Genomic DNA, 21,563 nt, shown 5'->3' on the forward strand with positions numbered 1-21,563 from the left:
CAAGTACTTGCTGTGGTTCTGTTGCACAACTGGGGTTCTGGCCAGCAAAAGAGACAGAGCCATTCTGTCTCTTTTGGGACAAAGCTTCACACAGGGACATGCACAATCAGCCCTTCACAAATGCTTTTTCACTCCACGCTGATCTGGGCTCCAACCTACTTGTAACCCATGTTTCTTTAAAAAAAAACCAAAAAAACAAAGTTCTTTAATTGTATATATGGATTGAATAAAATTCCAATCTTTATATGGCCATTATTTTGAGCATCTCCTATGTTTCATATACAGTTAGTCCCCCATTTGTAGTTTAGAAAACTATAGCTAGATAGACCCATCCCAGCTGGGTGACAGTATGGGAGAGTGGAACTTATTGAAGCTCTTTAAAAGAATTCTCTAGGAGTACTCAGTGCTGCCTGTAAGTTTAATTCTTTCAGGTTATTCTTGTTTATATAGAGATAGGCAAATGTGAATAATTATTCAGTCAGCTCATAGTCATTGAATATGAATAATATACTAGCTTCTAGGGATATACTGTAAACAAGATGGGCAAATTTCCTCATGGAAAAACATGACCTTAGAACTTCAGAATTAGAAGGGGCTTGTGAGGACAGCTTATTCAACCCTCTGCTTTGTATGTGTATCTCCTGTTCAGCATTAGGTGGTGTGCAGCTGCTTTTTGAACATCACCTGCTATTTAGAAATGGCTTTCTTCCCCTCTCCCACCAAACAGCTTTCATTTCTATGTATTTCAGAAATACTAGCAAGAACTACCTAATTAGAACCAGAGGTTTAGCAACATTATGAATCCCTTATGGACTCATTTATCTCCTGGGGATACTTTTATAATAGCAGCAGCCATTTCTTTAAAGGTTGTATAACAAGCCTGTCTGTAATTCTTGAAAAAAAACACCAACAATTTCTGGGCCTTTGGTTTTTAGAACTGCTACTCTTACAGCCTTGGGAGGTATTGGATTTAAGGTCTTTACTGGTGAATAATAATTATAATCTCTCCCTGAGACACTGGTATGTTTCTTCCTATCTAATAATCAGCATTATGTAACTGGTTTCCCTTTTCACTTTGTCTGCCAGGAAACTCAGAGCCAGATTTGAAGCTGATTATTACAGTGCTGTAGAAAACCCATTTGGTCTTTTTTCCCTGGCCTTTTTTTTTTTTTTATGTTTTTCCTGGTCTTGATTTTTTTTGTTTCTATTTTTATTTTCCTATTATTTTTTATTACCTGTTCTCATTTGAGCTGCCTCAAATCTTCTGAAGAAGAGGATAGAAATAAAATAATAATCTATTTTGACTACACAAGATTTCCCTAATCATCATTTTAAATCCATTGCTCAGTCCATTCCTTCCCACCTCAAGACAAGACTAGGTTTTTGAGCTTAATTCCTTCCAGTAGAAGTTCAACATGTCCTGTGAAGTTCCATGACAACCAGCTCATTGAATTCAGTAGATACTTACCCTGTACTTGGGATCTAGCTTGGTGGATACAGCTTGACTACCAAGAGGGCTAAACCAAAGCTACTCTGACCTCTCAGAGGAACGGGGGGGTGGGGGGGTATCCTGTGTCAGAGCTTAGGAGCCCAATTGAGGAAAAATTACCTCCTGGTTTTCAAAGACAACTGTAGCCATTCCTAAAATATATGGCTCTGTGGGAGTTGGTAAAATTTTATCACTTATGAGATCTGAAGTACTAGAAAGAACATAGGCTTTAGAGCCAGGAGGTACTGATTTTGAATGTATTTATTAACTTGTGAAGCCTTGGGCAAATTACTTAACCACTGAGTCTCAGTTTCCTCATCGGAGGAATAATGGTATCGCTAGTTTACTGGATCTCTGTGATGATTTACCACACAGCACAGACTAGGCAGTGAATGTTCGGTGTCTTATATTAATTGGTGCCAACACCATTTCATTCTCTTTACTTAAGAGAACTCATTTCTAAGAATTGCCTTCCCTTGAGTATGGTTTTAGTAAATCCCTTGACTTGCCTACCTGTGGTGGCCAGGACTCCCTGGTCCTTTGACTGGGATTACTGATGCCAATTTTGTATGTTTTTTCCCCCAGCTATCTCTTAAATCCCTACACGGTCTTGTCTTGTGTTGCCAAGTCTACCTGTGCCATCAATAACACCCTCATTGCCTTCTTCATTTTGACCACGATAAAAGGTAAGGCCCCAAAGGAAAGCCCAAAGCTCGGTCCCTGACGTGATTTGTGTAGGGTTTTGTAATACTTCTTCTGTGGATTAAAAAAAAAAAAATCCAACACTTAAGAACATATTTTTTAATTACACAAATAATACAGGATTATTATAGGAAATTTAGGTAAGCTAAGAGAAAAAAAAATTAGAAGATGCTGAAATTCTACTACTCAAGAGAGTTACTGTTAATAGAGTTGGAAAAAAAACAAACAATGGGGCACCTGCCTGGGTCAGTTGGAAGAGCATGGGACTCTTGATCTTGGGGTCCTGAGTTTGAGCCCCATGTTGGGTCTACGTAGAGATTACTTTAAAAAATAAGCAAATAAACTTTAAAAAACAAACAAAAAACTGAGAAAAAGCTTATAATGAGAAGAGCAGTCCTTTGCCTCTCTTCCCATCCCTAGTTCAACTTCAAAAGAACTACTTTCTGGCTTTTGCTGGTATTTACTTCCATATTTCTTTTATTTTTTTCAAAAAATTTTTAATGTTTACTTATTTATTTTGAGAGAGAAAGAGAAAGCAGGGAAAGGGCAGAGAAAGGGAGAAATAGAGAATACTAAGCAGGCCCCATGCTGCCAGCCCAGAGCCTGATGCAGGGCTCGAACCCACGAACTGTGAGATCATGACCTGAGCTGAAACCAAGAGTCGGAGGCCTAACCAACTGAGCCACCCAGGTGCCCTACTTCCATATTTCTAAGATCTCATATTGCTATTTCATGAATTATATATTTTAGACATTATCTATTGCATTCCCGTATGGGAGATAAAGATTCAGCTCTTTTGTATCATGTCTTCACTTCCCTTTTACCTAAGAGAAGTTATATCACAGTCTTGATTAAATCAGTAGTTGGTACCTATATTTTATGACACAGTATGTATTATTCATTGTTGGGCAAAGTAGTAACTATGATTACTTTTTCTTTCTTGTATAACCTTTTCTTCTTCCTGGGGTTAATAATTATCTTTTGGGGGGGCACCTGGGTGGCTCAAAAGGTTAAGCATCCGACTCTTGGTTTTGGCTCAGTTCATGAGATCAAGTCCCACATTGGGCTCTGTGCTGACAGTGCAGAGCCTGCTTGGGATTCCCTCTCCCTCCCTTTCTCTCTGCCCCTCCCCCACTTATGTGTAGGGTCTCCCTCTCTCTCTCTCTCTCAAAATAAATAAAAATTAAAAAATAATAATAATCATTTTTTTGCTTGTTTTTGCTTAGTCTTTTTGTCCCAATCCCTATTTTCCCCCAGTTGTTCTGCTAGATCTATCAAGTGCCTAACAATAGTTTTTAAAAAATGCTTATTTATTTATGTTTAGAGTTTTAAAATTTGCTTGAGAGAGAGACAGAGTGTGTGAGTGGGGGACAGGCAGAGAGAGAGGAGAAAGAGAATCCCAAGCAGGCTCCCTTGTTGTCCGCACAGAGCCCAATGTGGGGCTTGATCTCACAAACGGTGAGACCATGACCTGAGCTGAAATCAAGAATGGGATGCCTAACGGACTGAGTCACCTAGGCGCCCCTAAAAAATGTTTAAATGCATCAAGTATTCTATCAGTTCCATTTTTTATCTGAAGACTTCTCTCACACATCCTGCATCCTGCCCCAATCTTCCCTGTTTTTTTCTGGGCCTGGTGCAAAGCTGTCATACTGGGACTCCCCTTTACAATTCTCCTGTGTCATTTCCCTTCTTTCCTGGATTCCTTCTCTCCTTCATTGATTTTTTTCCTCTGTTTTGCTAAAGTGTTTCCTCTAGTAGTTTCCTAAGAAAGGGTGTCAGAGGTACATATTTTGAGTCATTCTTCGTCTGAACACAGTCTTTATTCTAGTTTAGCACCAAATTAATAGTTGGGGCAAAGTATAGAATTCTAGACCAGAAAAACTTTTCCTTCAGAATTTGGAGGTATTGCTTCACTGTCTTCTCGCATCCTGGTTGCTATTCAGCAGTTTGATGCCATTATATGTAACCTATTTTTTTCTGAAAGATTTAGGATCTCCTTTTTGTCCTCAGTGTTTTGAAATTTTACGATGCTATGTCTTGACATGGGTCTTTTTAAATTTATTATGCTTGGTACTTGGGAGACTCTTTCAGTATGGACACCAGTGTCCTTTAGTTCTAGAAGGTGTTCTTGTACTATTTTTCAAATTCTTTCCTCTCTGTTTTCTCTGTCCTCTTGTTTGGGACATGTATTGGATATTGGCCTTTCTTGATTGGTCTAATTTGCATATATTATTTTCAGTGGACTTTTCCATCTTTTTTTGCTTATTTAGTTCCTCTTACTTTTGCTGGGATACTACTGTGTTTCTGTTTATTTTTTATTTTTATTTTTTATTTGAGAAATAGAGACAGAGACTGACTCTTAATCAGGCTCCACGCTCAGCACAGAGCCTGATGTGAGGCTCAATCCCATGATCCTGGGATTATGACCTGAGCTGAAATCAAGAGTCATATGCTCAACTGACTGAGCTACCCAAGTACCCCACTGCTGTGTTTTTATCTTCTAACTCTACTATTGAATTTTTAATTTTTTTAAAGTTTGTTTATTTATTTTGAGAGAGAGAGCATGAGTGAGAGAGAGGCAGAGAGAGAGAGAGAATCCCAAGTAGGCTCTGCACTGTCAGCATAGAGCCAGATGCAGGGCTTGAACCCATGAATTGTGAGGTCATGACCTAAGCAGAAATTGAATGCTTAACTAACTGAGCCACCCAGGTGTCTGAATGTTTAAATTGCATATATATATATATATATATATATATATATATATATATATATATTTTTTTTTTTTTTAATCTGTTTTTATTTTTTTATGCCTATTTTTAAGTTAAACTCTATGCCCAATGTGGGGCTCAAACTCATTACCCTGAGATCAAGACTCACATGCTCTACCGACTAAGCCAGCCAGATGCCCCTATTTTTTTATTTTAAAGTTCTTTCTTTGTCTCCAGTTGTTTCTTTGAAGCATCCTATTATTATTTTATCACCACAGTATCCTCTCTTCTCCCTTTGAATTTTGGTTGTTTTTTTGTTTGTTTGTTTGTTTGTTTTTTAGTTTACATCAGTTCTAAGCACAGTCCCTTTGTCTTCCTGGACCCCCACTCCCCACCTGCCCTTTTTCTTTTCCTTTTTGTTTCGGTCTCTGTCTTTCACATGGGAGGATTTTCTCTTATTTTTGATGATCCTTGGCTGTTTGTCTATTATTTAAAACTGAGGCACTAACACGTTCATTCAAGACTCTGTGAATGGGCAGGAATCAGGCTCACTGTAAGGAGATCTGGCAGTGAGCTGACCTTTTTTCTTGGAGGTATCCCTAAATGTCTTCATTCATAATAGGTTTTCTTTTCCTCTGGAATACTTTAATTTTTCCAAAGAAGAATCTTCCAATTTTCTGCCTAAGGGTAACCAAGATGAAGTTTTGGTGGGGTGGGGGGCTTATGTGACCAATTGCTAGAGTTGAAAGAGCAGGAACAGGGGCCACAACTGACTGCAATATAAAGACTTTATGTAATCTCATTACTTTTCAGCCCACACTTCCTCTCAGCCCATTACTATGAATAGTATCCTCTAGACCTGTGTCTCTTTAGTGTTCTCTGAAACTGTAGTTTCTGGGGGTGGAGTAGAAGGTAGAAAGATGGGGTATGTAGGGGTAGTCATCGGACTGCACATAGATGAGATGTGACCTGGGGTTCTGACGTCTGTTTCAGCTTGATTTTCATCTCTGTACCCCCACTTTCCATAGTACCTGATGCCTTCAAGGTGCTGAGTTTCTTGGAAGTTCTAGGGGGCGAGTTAGCCTGATTTTTATTGCTGTTCCTGTCCCTAGGCCATTAAACTATAATTTCTTCCATGTGGCTCAGTCATTTATCCCTCTTTCACCTGTTTCTGCTATTGTATTAAACTTCATTTTGCTCTAATCCTCTCTCTTTTGTTGTTTAAGACTAGTTTTATTCCTTTATTGTCATTTTAGTGAGGTTTTTGGAGGGAGGATATGCATGTGATCATTCTACCACTTTTATTTTTTTTTATTTTATTTTATTTTTTTTTTAAATTTTTTTTTCAATGTTTATTTATTTTTGGGACAGAGAGAGACAGAGCATGAACGGGGGAGGGGCAGAGAGAGAGGGAAACACAGAATCGGAAGCAGGCTCCAGGCTCTGAGCCATCAGCCCAGAGCCTGACGCGGGGCTCGAACTCGCGGAGCGCGAGATCGTGACCTGGCTGAAGTCGGACGCTTAACCGACTGCGCCACCCAGGCGCCCCCATTCTACCACTTTTAACTGGAATTCTTTTAGCATTTAGGGTATATATTTCCAGACTTTTTCCCTCATTTTTCTTTCAGACTTTTAAATATTACTGTTATCAATCAACTGTTGCTATAAAAATTGTTGTTTAACAAATTACTCCAAAACTCAGTGGCTTAGAACAACAATAAACTTTTACTTGACTCATATATCTGTAAGTCAGTCAGGGGTCAGTTGATCTAGGTTACGCTTGGCTAGGCAGTTTGTTGGTTTCATTGGGACTCATTCATGTACCAGTGGCTGGCTATAGTTTGCTAATCTAGGCCGGACCCTTCTCCACATGTCTGTCATCCTGCTGGACCAGGGAACTGAATTAGGCATGTTCTTTTCATAGTGAGAGCAGAGGCACAACTGTGAACAAGCCCAATCAGGCATGCAGTTTTAAGTTTCTGGTTATACCACATGTGCTAACATCCCATTGATCAAAACAACACCTGGCTGAGCTTAGGAGTGGAGACTTCCATCTTGTCCACAATGGAAGGGCGCTGCAAAGTTCTATGACAAAGAGCCTGAACACAGAGGGGGTGGAGAATTGAGGTCAATAGTGTAATCTACTATGTATGGCGGTAAACATCTAGTCTGTCTTTTTTTTTTTTTTACTTTTTTTTTTTTACTATTTATTTTTGAGAAAGAGAGTGTGAGCTGGGGAGGGGCAGAGAGAGAGGGAGACATAATTTGAAACAGGCTCCAGGTTCCGAGCTATCAGCACAGAGCCTGATATGGGGCTGGAACTCATGAATCATGAGATCACGACCTGAGCCCATGACCTCAGCCGAAGTCAGACATTTAACTGACTGAGCCACCCAGGCCACCCCGCCCCATCTATCATTTTTAATGGCTGCATACTATTCCATTTTATGGATGCAATGTGTAGAAATTCTTTAACCAACTTCTATTAAATAGGTAATTTTTTACTTTTCAGCTGTTTAAATAACACTGCAATTGGTTTTCTATTGTATAGTAATTTCCACACCATGTACAGTTATTTTCTTATAATGAAGTCTTGGAAATAGAATTGTGTCACTGAATGTATATCTTCTTTAGGATTTCTGAAATTTATTGCTAAATTGCCTTCAAGAGTTTCACCAATTTATACTCTCAAGTATATGAGAGTCCTTATTTCACCACCTTGTTGCTGACTAGTTTGCACACTCAGGAAATGAAGAATCAAAAGGTGTACATAGAACTTTTTACTTAGAGTTTACATACCCTTTCTAGGGTGGCATGAGAATGACTTAGGTCGTCATAAGACATTGTTTCTCTTTGCAGTGGTTGTGGGTAGTCTTTCTGTAGGCTGTTTAGTTTAACTTATTATCCATGACTAGATATTTTCTTGTTATGAAAATTGTGGTCATTTTGTCAGAAATAACTCTGAAATAGTGAAGACTCTTTGCTATCTGTGAATACTGCCTGCCTCAGTCCCTGTTTCCAGAGTGTTGGGCTCAGGTAGATTCATTGATCAAGGTGTCTGGCATCCATTAAAATAAGGATTCTAGGGGCGCCTGGGTGGCTCAATCAGTTAAACGTCCGACTCTTGATTTTGGCTCAGGTCACGGTCCCAGAGTCGTGGGATTGAGCCCTGTGTCGAGCTCCACGCTGGGCATGGAGCTTGCTTAGGATTCTCTCTCTCCCTCTTCCTCTGCCCCTACTGCCCCACCCCCCAATAAATAAATAAAGACTGTGCTGCAGCCTGGCAGAAGGGACTGAGCACCAGCCTTTGGAAATGCCACCTTTAAAATAGCCAAGTACAACGATGGAAAGACTGAAGACATAGCCTCTGAAGTTACATGTAATAGGAATCTCACACAAAAATGTGAAATATGCTGTTTTAAAAAATGTCTTTTGTATGTTTTTTTAAATCAATGGAAAGGTTTTGTTTTGGGAGAAAAACATGTGAAAAAGTTATATGTATCTCTTATAGCCACATTGTTTTTGGTTCCACAGAACAAAAATCTTTATATTATATCCATATTTCTGTTGTATGAATTCATAGACATTTTTATAATGTTATACACACAATTTTGTTTTACTTTTATCACTTACTTCATGTGAATTTTGTAGTGTTGGTCACATATTTGTCAGTTTCTTTAAATCTAAATTTAGTTTTTGTTTGTTTGTTTTTGGGTTTTTTTTTGTTTTGTTTTGTTTTAATTTTAGTAGTTCACCTAAGTAGTTAAAGTACTTGGTAAGAATAAAAGAAATTCATTGGAGGTGCCTGGGTGGCTCAGTCAGTTAAGCGTCTGACTTCAGCTCAGGTCATGATCTCATGATTTGTGAGTTCAAGCCCCGTGTTGGGCTCTGTGGTGACAGCTCAGAGCCTGGAGCCCATTTAGGATTCTGTGTCTCCTTCTCTCTCTGCCCCTCCCCTGCTCATGCTCTTTCTCTCTCTCCTTAAAAAATAAATAAACATTAAAAAGATTTTAAAAAAGAATAAAAGAAATTCAAATGTATAAAATGAGATGTAAAAGTCTTTCATCAGCCCACCCCACCTCCTCTTCCATTTCTTAGTATGTTCGTCATGGAGTACCAGACCTCTTCCATTGTTGGCAGCTATACACAGAGGCCATCACAAATAATAGTCTGTTAAAATCTGTTAAAATATTCAAAGAATTCTATTTTAGTTGGGTCTCTGACCCATCCTAACTCTTTGAGTGTATTAATAATCTCTACTAACAGAATATACAGTAAAGTTGGTTCACTTGTAAAATCTGTAAGTCACTTTTCTACATTGCACATTTGCACCACGTAATTAAATTTTAATGAAATTAGGAAAGGAATTTCATTTAGAGAAGAAAACAGGAGAATTCACAAAAAAGGAATATAAATGACTAAAAAATATGGAAAAATACTGAAGTCCATAGATAATTAATAAAAGCAAATTGAAATAACACAGGCTTATTTTTTTCCCCCTTTCAAACTGGCAAAGATTTTAGAAGATAATTCTCAGTGCTGACAAAGGTGCTATCAAGTAGACATTCTCCCACATGGCAAGTTGACTTAGAAATTAGTACAGGCCTCTTGGGAAACAGTTTGGCAGTAGTCTTAAAATTTTTGTACTTTTGATTTATTCTGCTTATGAGAACCTATCTGAAAGCAATGCAGAAATACAGGTAAAGCTTTATGATACAAAGTCATTAATGCAGGATGATTTATAATGACTGGAAAAAATGGAAAATACTTCAAAATAGAGAAATGGCTACGTAAAACATGGTTTACCCATGTAGTTCAATCCCATACAGTTTGGCGATGCACATGGTGCTTAAAAATAATTGTAGATTGTGTGAGAATACTTATTTTTTAAGGCAGAATACAAAATAGTATATTTAAAAAATTTTTAATATTTATTATTTTTGAGAGAGAGTGCGAGCTGGGGAGGGGCAGAGAGAGAGAGGAAGACACAGAATCTGAACCAGGCTCCAGGCTGTGAGCTGTCAGCACAAAGCCTGATGCGGGGCTCCAGCTCACAAACTGTGAGATCATGACCTGAGCCGAAGTCGGACGCTTAACCGACTGAGCCACCCAGGCGCCCCACAAGATTGTATATTATAATAAAATATAATCTCAACTATGTTAAAACAACAACAAAAATAGTTTCCAAAAGAGTGATGCTTGTTTCTGGAGAGTAAGCTCATGTTTCTATTTCCTTTTCATACCTGTTTTTTTTCCCCAAAGTTTCTTCAGTGAGCACATAATTAAAATTAATTTTACCTGACTGATAAGAAGTTAGGGACAGTGTGGGAATGCAAGCTGATGCAGCCACTCTGGAAAACAGTATGGAGGTTCCTCAAAAGACTAAAAATAGAACTACCCTACAACCCAGCAATTGCACTACTAGGTATTTATCCAAGGGATACAGGTGTGCTGTTTCGAGGGACACATGCAACCCCATGTTTATAGCAGCACTATCCACAATAGCCAAAGTATGGAAAGAGCCCAAATGTCCATCGATGGATGAATGGATAAAGAAGATATGGTATATATATATATACCATATAGAAGATACCATAAAGAAGATATGGTATATATATATATACCATATATATATATATGGATTACTCGGCAATCAAAAAGAATGAAATTACATAATCAAAAAGAATGAAATCTTGCCATTTGCAACTACGTGGATGGAACTGGAGGGTATTATGCTAAGTGAAATTAGAGAAAAACAAAAATCATATGACTTTACTCATATGAGGACTTTAAGAGACAAAACAGATGAACATAAGGGAAGGGAAACAAAAATAATATAAAATCAGGGAGGGGGACAAAGCATAAGAGACTCATAAATGTGGAGAACGAACAGAGGGTTGCTGGAGGGGGTGTGGGAGGGGGGATGGACTACATGGGTAAGGGGCATTAGGGAATCTACTCCTGAAATCATTGTTGCACTATATGCTAACTAATTTGGATGTAAATTGTAAAAAATAGAATTAAAAAAAAAAAAAGTTAGGGACAGTGGAAGAAAACTTGGCAACTCTCTTCCCAGACTTCCATGGAGCTAGTGTCCCACAGAACAGAGTGGCCTCATTGGCTCTGTCCCCTTCTCCTACTTGCTCTCCTCTGGCCTCCTTTGTGACAGTCCAGGATTAGCTGGGACACATCGAGAGCTACAGGCCAGGACAGGGCCCAGCCATTGTATTACAACGTCCTTTTTGGGGTGTTGGCTAGCAAGCAGGCGTAAGGGCAGGGTTGATGTTATTTTAGTGGAGCAGTCTGGGTTTCATTTCAAAGGTTGGGGCTTTTGGTCAAGGGCTACCCTGCGTTTCAGTGAGCTAATTAAAATATTCCATCCCTGTGAAGTAGTCTTTATTGGGCTTTAAAAAGGAAAAAAAACAGATGTTAATAGGTAGTCCTGAGATGTTTCAAACTAGGAATTCCTGAGGTTTGCAGCCCAAGGACCCTTCCAGCTCTCCTTGTCCCACCAAAAGAGGTGTGTGTGACAGGACTCGCTTCTGGAGGAAAAAGAAGGATCAGTACTATCAGAGGTAGTGCTTGGTGATTAAGAGCTCAGGCTGATCTGATGGCAGACCGATCTGGTAGCTAATTCCAGCTCCTCCACTTCCTGGCTGTGCCACCTTGACCAAGTCAGTGAACTGTTCTGGGCCTCAATTTTCTTATCTGTAGCATGGGAATTGAAACAGTTCCTATGGCGTAGAGCAAATGTAAAGAATGAATGAAATGGTGCATGTCAAATATAGCATGGGATGGGGGATGTACTAAGAGCTCAGTGAATGATGATGCTGGTTGCTACTCTTTATAATATCCTCTTTTTTAAAAGATCCCTCAGGATTGACAGGGGCTCCCTGAGCCTTCTGGGGAGAACTTGGAGGTTTAAATGAGAGATTCTCTTCCTGGAGCTCAGCCCTGGAAGAACAGTTGGAGAGTGATGATCCTTAGTCCTGAACCCATCCATATGGGGTCCCTCTAGGGTAAAGCTCTGCCCATGAAGAAAGTCCTAGAGGACAGGACCCTAGGATAAAGCAGTCTGGGTTTTTTGTTTGTTTCGTTTTGTTTTGTTTGTGTCAGATCAACCCAGTTTCAAAAACTGCTAGTTTCTAGTTACCAGTTCTGTAGCCTTGGGCAAATCACAAAGCTTCAAGAGCTTCAGTTTGATCATATAGATAATGTCTGCCTCATAGATAAGCGGAAGAATAGGCAAGAAATATAAAACACTTAGCATACTGCCTTAGCAGAGCCCATTCAACAAATAGTTGCTTGGCTTATTATGATTTTTATGATACGGGTGTGGATTGAGATCAAGAAAGTAACCTAGTGATGCAGTTAAAGCGAGTGGGGTTTGGAATGAGACTGTCTGGTTTCAAATCCTGTTATTATTATTCACTTGTTTTGTGACCCTGGGCAAACAACCTTTCTGTCCTTCAGTATCCTTTTCTATAAAATGGGAATAGTAGTAGTACCCACTTCATAGAGTTATTGGAGGGACTAAATAACTTAATATGTGTAAACTGCTTGCAGTTATAGCAGGAGAATGTGCTCAATAAATTATTATCATCACTGATGTGGATGGACTACTCCGAGACAGCCTGCCCCATTAAAAGAGTGCTTGGCAACGAATTTGGTATAGCAGACCAGGCCCCAGCATCGGCTCCTCCTTCCCAGCAATCTTGCTTGTTGGTTAGGCCCTAGTGCAATTTCCTCTTCTGAGGGAAGATGTCCCATGGGACCTTTTCACCACATTTCAGTCTGTCCCACTGCCTGTCCTGGTATAGGTCACTGTCCATGACCCCTCTCTGCTCATTCCACTTGTAGTCCGTATCTTGAACCAGCCCCCAGAGCCCCACCCTGTCTACATTCCTGTGCTATCCTGTAGCTCTGCTACCTATCCAGGCCCAGATTGCTTCAAGATGCAGTCCCTGGAGGCATTGTTACCCCACGTCTTGCCAAGGCTTGTCTTGTCCCCCACCCTGACACAGGTAGAGAGTTGGAAAACATACTCAAAGCTAGATGGGTAGGTAATGAAATTCCCTGAATACTATAGCCAGTGTACATGCACATTTGACTGGTTTACTTTAATACTCCCATCCTAAGCCCAGAGACTAGGGCTGGGACAGAAAACCTAGTATCTGAGCTGTACCAGCAGAAAAACAGTAGATTATCTTTTTTTGGCAAAACTCATAGTCCTCTTGGAATAGTTCCTCCTGGTTAGATGAACAAGATACCCTAGGTCTTGTCCAGATAAGGCTGCAGTTTCAGACGTTATGTGAAATGTCATGTCTAGGCCTGTAGCTGGATGCTTTGGGGTGATTGTGCAATCTAAGTCTGCTGTCATCTGACCCCTACCTACCTGCTTGCTGAGACTTTGTAGATTAACTGTTTATTGAAGTATAACATAAATACAGAAAGTGCATAAATCATTAGTGTGCAGTTCCATGAATTTTCACAAAATGATGAATAATCCACACTCCAATTAAGAAACAGAATGTTGGGGGCGCCTGGGTGGCTCAGTCGGTTAAGTGTCTGACTTTGGCTCAGGTCATGATCTCACAGTTTGTGAGTTCGAGCCCCATGTTGGGCTTGTTGCTTTCAGCTCAGAGCCTGGAGCCTGCTTCAGATTCTCTCTCTCTCTCTCCTCTCTCTCTCTCCTCTCTCTCTCTCTCTCTCCCTCTCCCTCTCCCTCCCCTCCCTCCCTCCCTCCCTCCCTCCCTCCCCCACTCACGCTCTGTCTCTCTCACTCTTAAAAATAAATAAACATTAAAAAAAATTTTTTTTAAGAAACTGTTGCGGGGGGCCTGGGTGGCTCAGTTAAGCATTCAACTTAGGCTTAGGTCATGATCTTGCAGTTCGTGGGTTCGAGCCCTGCATTGGGCTCTGTACTGACAGCTCAGAGCCTGGAGCCTGCTCCCAATTCTGTGTCTCCCTCTCTCTCTGCCCCTCCCCCGCTCACACTCTGTCTCTCTCAAAAATAAATAAACATTAAAAGAAAAAAGAAAGAAACAGAATGTTGGGGCGCCTGGCTGGTTCAGTCGGTTGAATATCCAACTCTTGATTTTGGCTCAGGTCATGATCTTGTGGTTTCATGGGTTCCAGCTCCACATCGGGCTCTGCGCTGACAGGGTGGAGCCTCCTTGAAATTTTCTCTGTCACTCTCTCTCTCTCTCTCTCTCTCTCTCATAAATAAATAAACATTAAAAAAAAAAAAGAAACAATATTACCAACATCCATAAGAGCCCCTTTTGTGCCCTCTTCCAGACATTCCTCCCAACTCTCACCCTGTTTTTGCCCATCAGGCTAATGACAGTCCCATCCATGCTCAGTGCACCCTTCTGTCATCTGTCGCCCTCCTGCCTGTGCACATGCTGTTCCCTTGGACTGCTGGGCCTTACCTAAACATTGTTCAAAACTTAGGTGTCATTCCCCTGATGGGCTAGCTTCATACTTTTCTCCCTCCATATTTTGCCACTGGTTACTGGGATCTCCACAAGGACAGAGACTGTCTCAGTCGCCAGTTTCCCTGGCACCCAGCACAGGCTTGGCATAGAGCAGGCACTCCAAAATGTTTGCATATTGAATAGTTTGTCTAAAATATTTGAAGTCGGGGCGCCTGGGTGGCGCAGTCGGTTAAGCGTCCGACTTCAGCCAGGCCACGATCTCGCGGTCCGTGAGTTCGAGCCCCGCGTCGGGCTCTGGGCTGATGGCTCAGAGCCTGGAGCCTGTTTCCGATTCTGTGTCTCCCTCTCTCTCTGCCCCTCCCCCGTTCATGCTCTGTCTCTCTCTGTCCCAAAAATAAATAAACGTTGAAAAAAAAAAATAAAATAAAATATTTGAAGTCACCTTTTTCTTTCTTTCTTTCTTTCTTCTTCTTTCTTTCTTTCTTTCTTTCTTTCTTTCTTTCTTTCTTTCTTCTTTCCTCTTTCTCCTTCCTTCCTTCCTTCCTTCCTTCCTTCTTTTCTTTTTTTTTTTTTTTTTTCTTTTCTCTCTTTCCTCTTTTAGTAGGTTCAACACTCAGCATGGAGCTTGAACTCACTACCCTGAGATTAAGAATTGCATGCTCTGGAGCACCTGGGTGGTTCAGTCGGTTAAGCGTCCCATTTTGATTTCAACTCAGGTCATGATCTCATGGTTCATGGGACCAAGCCCCACGTTGGGCTCTGTGCTGACAGCTCAGAGCCTGCTTGGGATTTTTTCTTTCTGCCCCTCCCCTGCTCATTCTCTCCCTCTCTCTCAAAATAAATAAATGAGCTTTAAAAAAAAAAAAAAATGTATGCTCTACTGACTGAGCCAGCCAGGCACCCCACCTTTTACTTTTCTTCATCTTTCCTGACCTTGCCCCAAGTACATATCATCATCCTTCTGCTTTCCTAATCCACCCACCATGCCCCTTCTAGCTTTTTTCAAAACACATCAGCCCTGAGTCTCTTGTGTGTCTTCATACTCCCCCTCACTTTTGCTCAGACTATGTATTTGCCCCATCCACACCTGCCCCAGCATCCCACACATCAGGCTCCTGACTGTTGTAATGCCATGTTTCTGCCTCCGGACCACAGGCCTCCACCATCCAATAGTTTACTCCACAGAGAGCATTCTCTGTGCCCAGCCTCCTTCCCCAAGTCCTCAACTTCTATTCAGTAGGCTCTGTTGTTTTCAAGTGTCAGATTTCTTTTGTGCTTTGCCCACGTTTCATTACCTGTGTTTTACACTTCCTAAGTTCTCCTTCCTCAAGAACATTGGTTTCAACTAGACTTTTAGGGGTGCTCGTTTAGCAATATATACAAGTATCAAATCATTATGCTGTACACCTGAAACTTATATAATGTTATATGTCAGTTATATCTCAATAAAAAAGAAACATTGGTTTTCTTTAATGTGCTTGGATTTTCAAAGGGATTCATATGTGTCACTGAATGATACTCATTCATTCATTCATCAGGTGTGCCAGGCACTGTGCTAGGTGTTGGAGATTCAAAGTGAAGAGGGGTTTATTGCCCTTGAGAAACTCATAGACAAATGAGGAGAGAGAACAACATTAGCAAATTATTATAAAGATGGTATCAGTATTGAATGAGGGTATTGAATGAATTTAGAGAATGGACACTGGAATCATCTGAGTGGTTTTGTTACTTAAAATGATAATGTTACTTAACCTTCTGTTTCTGTATCTTGATTTCTTTACCTGTGAAAACAGAGCTTTCACAAGGTTATTGTGATGTTTACTGAAGGCTTTTATGTTGTTGTTGTTGTTGTTGTTGTTGTTGTTGTTTGAGTTCAGCACTGTTCTGAATACAGAGGAGAGGTGCCTGACACCTAGTAAGTGACCACTGTTAGCTGTAATCACTATTGTTATCATCTCTGCTTAGGCCTCATTAGAGAAAGTGACATTTTAATTGTCCACTGGGAATGGGTCTGCACTAGAAGGAGGGCAGGGAAGGATAGCTTGGGCAGAAGGAATAGGCTGAGAACAGACACAGGAATGAAAAGGCATGGTGTTTCAGAAATTAGGGAATGGTCCAGAGTAGCTGGAGGATGGGGTGGGTGTAGGAGAACAGTGAGAGGTGGTAAAGCTGGAGAAATAAAATAAGACCCAGATAGTGAAGGGCCTTGTTTGCCGTTGGAGTTTGGACTTAATCCAGTAGATGAAACAGAATCATCAGAAATGTTTAAAGAGAGGCCTGTCACAATCTAATCTGTTTTAGAAGGATCCTTCTGGTACCTCTCTGGAGGATTACATGGGAGGAGATTGGGGAGACCACTGGGGAGAAGGAAGAGGCTGCTGAAAACGTGTGGCAACAGATGATGAGAGCAGGAACTGCAGTGGTGGATGTTCCAGGGGTCGATCAACAGGACATGACTGGTAGAAGGAGTGTGGGCGTGGAGGGGTGAAGGGTCACTGCAGTAAGCAAGGAGATGTTGCTGCCACTCACTGGTAGAGAATAGCAGAAGGAACAGATTTTTCCTGACTATTGATTTCGTCTAAGGAAGGAAGAGTGCTTCTTCCCAATCCAGGGAGCAAGTCTCTGAAACTCATGAGTCCATTCTATAATGCTATGAGCGCTTTCTTCTCTATTGGCCCTTATAGATAGTCAGCTGCTCCAGACAAGTAATTACTGAGCTCAGGCAATTAGGACAGGAGGTGACTGTGTTTATTTCACTCCCTGGTGTCTTCTGGGAGAGAGAGGGGTGAAAGTCACATGTTTGTTTTCACCACTTTTATAAGAATGGATGGAGTTGGAGCATTAGCCTCCCTCCTCTGGTAAGAGCCTGTTTCTCTTGCACCCCAGTCTCTATAGAAAGTCATGTTAAATTTAAAAGTTCTTTCCATTTTTTTTCCCTCCCTTAGCTGGTTTTCCACACAATGTCATTCAGATTTTGGCCAAGTCAGGGAATCTTGAGCCCAGCTTAGCTGTCAGACTCCAGGACAGCCCCTTCTCCACCACTGCCATCTCCCTATCTCAGAATTGACCTGGTTCTGGTTCTAGGTGTCTGTGGCTCAGCGGGAATGTGGGGGCCTCTGCTGGTGGCACAGCTTGGCTGGGCATGATCCTGTCCCTGCTCAGTCATGTTTACAAGCACCCTGGACACAGGACATCATGCCTCGCACTGATCAGCAATGCAAAACAGCCCAGCCCTTAGAATTCTGTCCTTGGTCTTTTATTTCCAGCTTCCTCCTTTTTCTGCCTTCCTTCCACTTTCTTTCAACCAGGAATTGTTCCTAGCTGATGAGTTTCTTTGGTTTGAGGTATGAAGCCCTCAGAGTTCTCTTCTCTCCACTCACTCTCCTGTAAAGTAGTCACATTTGTAACCCTCCTCTTCCAAGGTGGCTCTTAGATCAAGGAAATAGACTACTTTGGTGGGCAAAAAATCCTATGGATCATGTCCTTCTGTTTGTTTCTGGAGCTGGGTTGGGAGAGGGTAAAACTCCTGAGTGGAGTTACTGGTTACTCCTTTAATGAAACACCATTGAGAGGATATCTTATTTCCGGTAAACAGTTGACCCACACTAATGAGAGTGACCACAAGACCTGTCAGTTATGAAACATTATCATCACAAGATAACAGCCTTGAACTGTCAATCACTCTACTGATTTCTGGGCCACTCTGAAACCTCTGTTGCTAATTTGTGTTCTCTAGCTTTGGTTTTAGGGTACTCTGTTGTCTAAAACATCTGAAAGAGAATAGCTATTTGGTTTTTTAAAAAAGAAATCAGTTTTTTCTTATGACATAAACAAAGGATGTTCATTATAGAAAACTTAGAGGGATGCCTGGGTGGCTCAGTCGGTTAAGTGTCCAACTATGGCTCAGCTCATGATCTCACAGTTCATGGGTTTGAGCCCCATGTTGGGCTCTGTGCTGACAGATTCTGTGTCTCCCTCTCTCTCTGCCCCTCCGCCACTCATGTTCTGTCTCTATCTCTCAAAAATAAATGAAACATTAAAAATTTTCAAAAAAAGAAAACTTAGAAAATACAGAGAAGCAAAAATTAAAAAAAAATTAGTAATCCAACCACTGAGAAAAAAAACCACTGTGAACTTTGGGCCTCATCTTTTAGTCTTTTTTTTTTTTTTAATTTACTTATGCATGTGTGTTTTTTTTTTTTAAGTTTATTTATTTATTTTGAGAGAGAGAGTGCATACAAGGGAGGGGCAGAGAGAGAGGGAGAGAGAGAATCCCAAGCAGGCCCCGTGCTATTCATGCAGAGCCTGACACAGGGCTTGAACCCATGAATTGAGAGATCATGACCTGAGCCAAAATCAAGAGTCAGGCACGTAACTGACTGAGCCACTCAGGCATACCCTGCATGTTTTCTTTTAAATGAGATCATAGTGTATATCTCTTTTATAACTTTCAATTAATAGGATGTTATAAATATCTTTCCATGTCATTGCAAATTTGTTGTAACATCATGTTTAATAATTCCATAGTGGGCCATTTTATGTAGGAAATGGGGAAATTATTAATAAAAATTAATATACTTTAATGATAAACACATGACCTGAAGATAGTCCATAAGGAAAGGGTATTGTAAAATAGGGATAGGTTTCATAGCTCTGAATTGCTTAAGCAATAATTGTGGACTTAGTTGATAAGTTAAATTAGACATAGATATTAATAGACTTGATCCCTTTATTCAGTCTGAAAATTTTACAGGAAACATACTTGAGGGGTCTCAGGTTGCTAAAGGTAAATGGTTTTGAGTTCTTAGGTTTCCTTTCATGGGAAATCAATCTGTGAGTTTGCATAGCACCTTGTGCACCAGGAGATATTTGACAAGAGCTTATTTGACCAGTTACAGAAAGTTTCTTGCTTTTGGGACTTGCTGAGTTGAATCCTGATTGATAAAGCTGGATTATTTCTTTCTTTTTTCTTTCTTTTTTTTTTCCTTTTACAGGTAGTGCCTTCCTCAGTGCTATTTTTCTTGCCTTAGCAACATACCAGTCTCTGTACCCACTCACCTTGTTTGTTCCAGGACTCCTCTATCTCCTCCAGGTAAGCACTTGCTGGTCAGAAGCCAACACTCAAGTGACATTTAATACATGGCCCAGTCACTGCCTGGGGCAATGAAGGGCATGGCTCAATAAAGGCAATGAGACCGGGTCCCTGTCTCGCATGTACTTGCTTCTACTTGAAAACACAAACAAAGAAACTTGACTAACTTTAAACAAAATGAGCGTAGTGACCATTAAGTTCTAATTATGCATAACATTGCAAATGTTTAAGTGTATTTCATTTTATGTGTGTGTAGTTGGAATCTACCATCCATCTTGCATTTTCCTTCTCTCATCTAATATTCATAGACCCCTCTCTAAGCTCATTTTTAAAAAACTTTTCTGTATAACAGCACTCATCATGTAAGGTTCTTGTAGGAATTAAACATTGTGGGTGTACGTAATGCAATCCTGGGACCATGGTGATTGATCAATAAATATTAATTGAAGAATACAGATTGCTGATATTTACTGAGAACTTACTATGTCTGACACTATACTGAGCACTCTGCAGGCATCATTTCATTTCAACCTCATAAGAACTTTTGATGTAGGTCATAGTGTTAGCCATGTATTAGTCTATTATTAGCCATAATACATCCATGAATTGCAGCTGGAATATTGGCCAGCATAGTTACTTGCCTAAGGTGACATGGCCAGCAAGTGACAGTACTGAGATATGAACTCAAGCATCCTGATGCAAGAACTTGCCCTCTGACTGTCTGCCTTTTCCACACCAATGAGAATACACATATTTGCTCAAGAGCAAGTAACCATTTTCAGGTCCTGCATGGTCCAAATCCATTTTTTTTTTTTTTAATTTTTTTTTTTCCAACGTTTATTTATTTTTGGGACAGAGAGAGACAGAGCATGAACGGGGGAGGGGCAGAGAGAGAGGGAGACACAGAATCGGAAACAGGCTCCAGGCTCTGAGCCATCAGCCCAGAGCCCGACGCGGGGCTCGAACTCCCGTACCGCGAGATCGTGACCTGGCTGAAGTCGGACGCGACGCTTAACCGACTGCGCCACCCAGGCGCCCCTCCAAATCCATTTTTAGAAGAGAAACATTTCTTGAAAGTGTACAGAGGACAGTGCCACAATTCAAACCAAGAAATATCTGATTTCAGAGCTTTTGTTCTCAATTATAAACACTGTTTCTGGGGTGCCTAGGTGGCTCAGTCAGTTAAGTGTCCTATTCTTGATTTCAGCTCAAGTCATGATGATCTTATGGTTCGTGAGTTTGAGCCCCATATTGGGCTCTGTGCTGATGGTGCAAAGCCTGCTTGGGATTCTCTCTCCTCCTCTCTTTCTGCTCCACACCCTCTCTCTCTCAAAATAAATAAGTCAACTTAAAAAAAAAAAAGCACTGTTCCTAAAACTGAGTGTATACCTCCATTTATTGGAATAGGCTATATGCTTGTCATTTTAAGTGACTTCATAATATGTCTTTGTCTTGATGTACACAGTGATTCATGATTAGCTTGGTCTTCATCCTGTTTAGGGAATTTGAGATATGCCCTGGTTGTCATTGATATAAATAGTATAGAAAGTTAGTTTTCTTTAAGTTATTTCCTTAAAGTATGTAACTCCAGGTGACTCATTGGACCCAAAGGTGTGAGAATTTTCTTAGTCCTTATTATGCAAGACCAGAGTGTTCACCAAAAAGCTTGAGCCCATTTGTAGTACCACCAAAAGTGTCTAGAGTGAACCACGGGCGCCTGGCTGGCTCAGTTGGTAGAGCATTCAACTCTTGATCTTGAGGTTGGAAGTTTGAGCCCCATGTTGCATGTAGAGATTACTTTAAAATAAAATCTTTAAAAACAATAAAATAAAATAAAGTGTAGTGAACCATTTCCTCCCAGGCTGCCAGCACTGGCTTTTCAAATTTGAGTTATGGTTGCTAGTCTAATAGATGTATCATTGCACTGTGAAGTTATTTTGCTTTGATTCTCTTTCTAGATTCTTGTTGAATCCAAGAATTTTTCCACATAATAGTATGCTGTTTGCGTTTCCTTTATTACTTCATACTTACAGTTCATTCTTTAGAAAGTCTGAGCACTAGGAGAAATGGATACAACCATGTGGGCTCAATTCCACAGCCCTGGGATCATGACTGGAGCCAAAATCAAA

General features: G+C 40.6%; 1 protein-coding gene across 1 annotated transcript in view; it reads left to right on the plus strand.

The window, feature by feature from the left end:
- PIGU (phosphatidylinositol glycan anchor biosynthesis class U) overlaps positions 1–21,563 on the plus strand; it is an 83,994-nt gene that overhangs the window by 32,495 nt on the left and 29,936 nt on the right. The window contains exons 6-7 of the mRNA XM_030309750.2: positions 2,075–2,175; positions 19,337–19,434. Coding sequence (XP_030165610.1) covers positions 2,075–2,175; positions 19,337–19,434 — 199 coding nt within the window. The remainder of the gene's footprint in view (positions 1–2,074; positions 2,176–19,336; positions 19,435–21,563) is intronic.

This window comes from Lynx canadensis, chromosome A3, assembly GCF_007474595.2.
Source record: "Lynx canadensis isolate LIC74 chromosome A3, mLynCan4.pri.v2, whole genome shotgun sequence".
NCBI lineage: Eukaryota > Metazoa > Chordata > Mammalia > Carnivora > Felidae > Lynx > Lynx canadensis.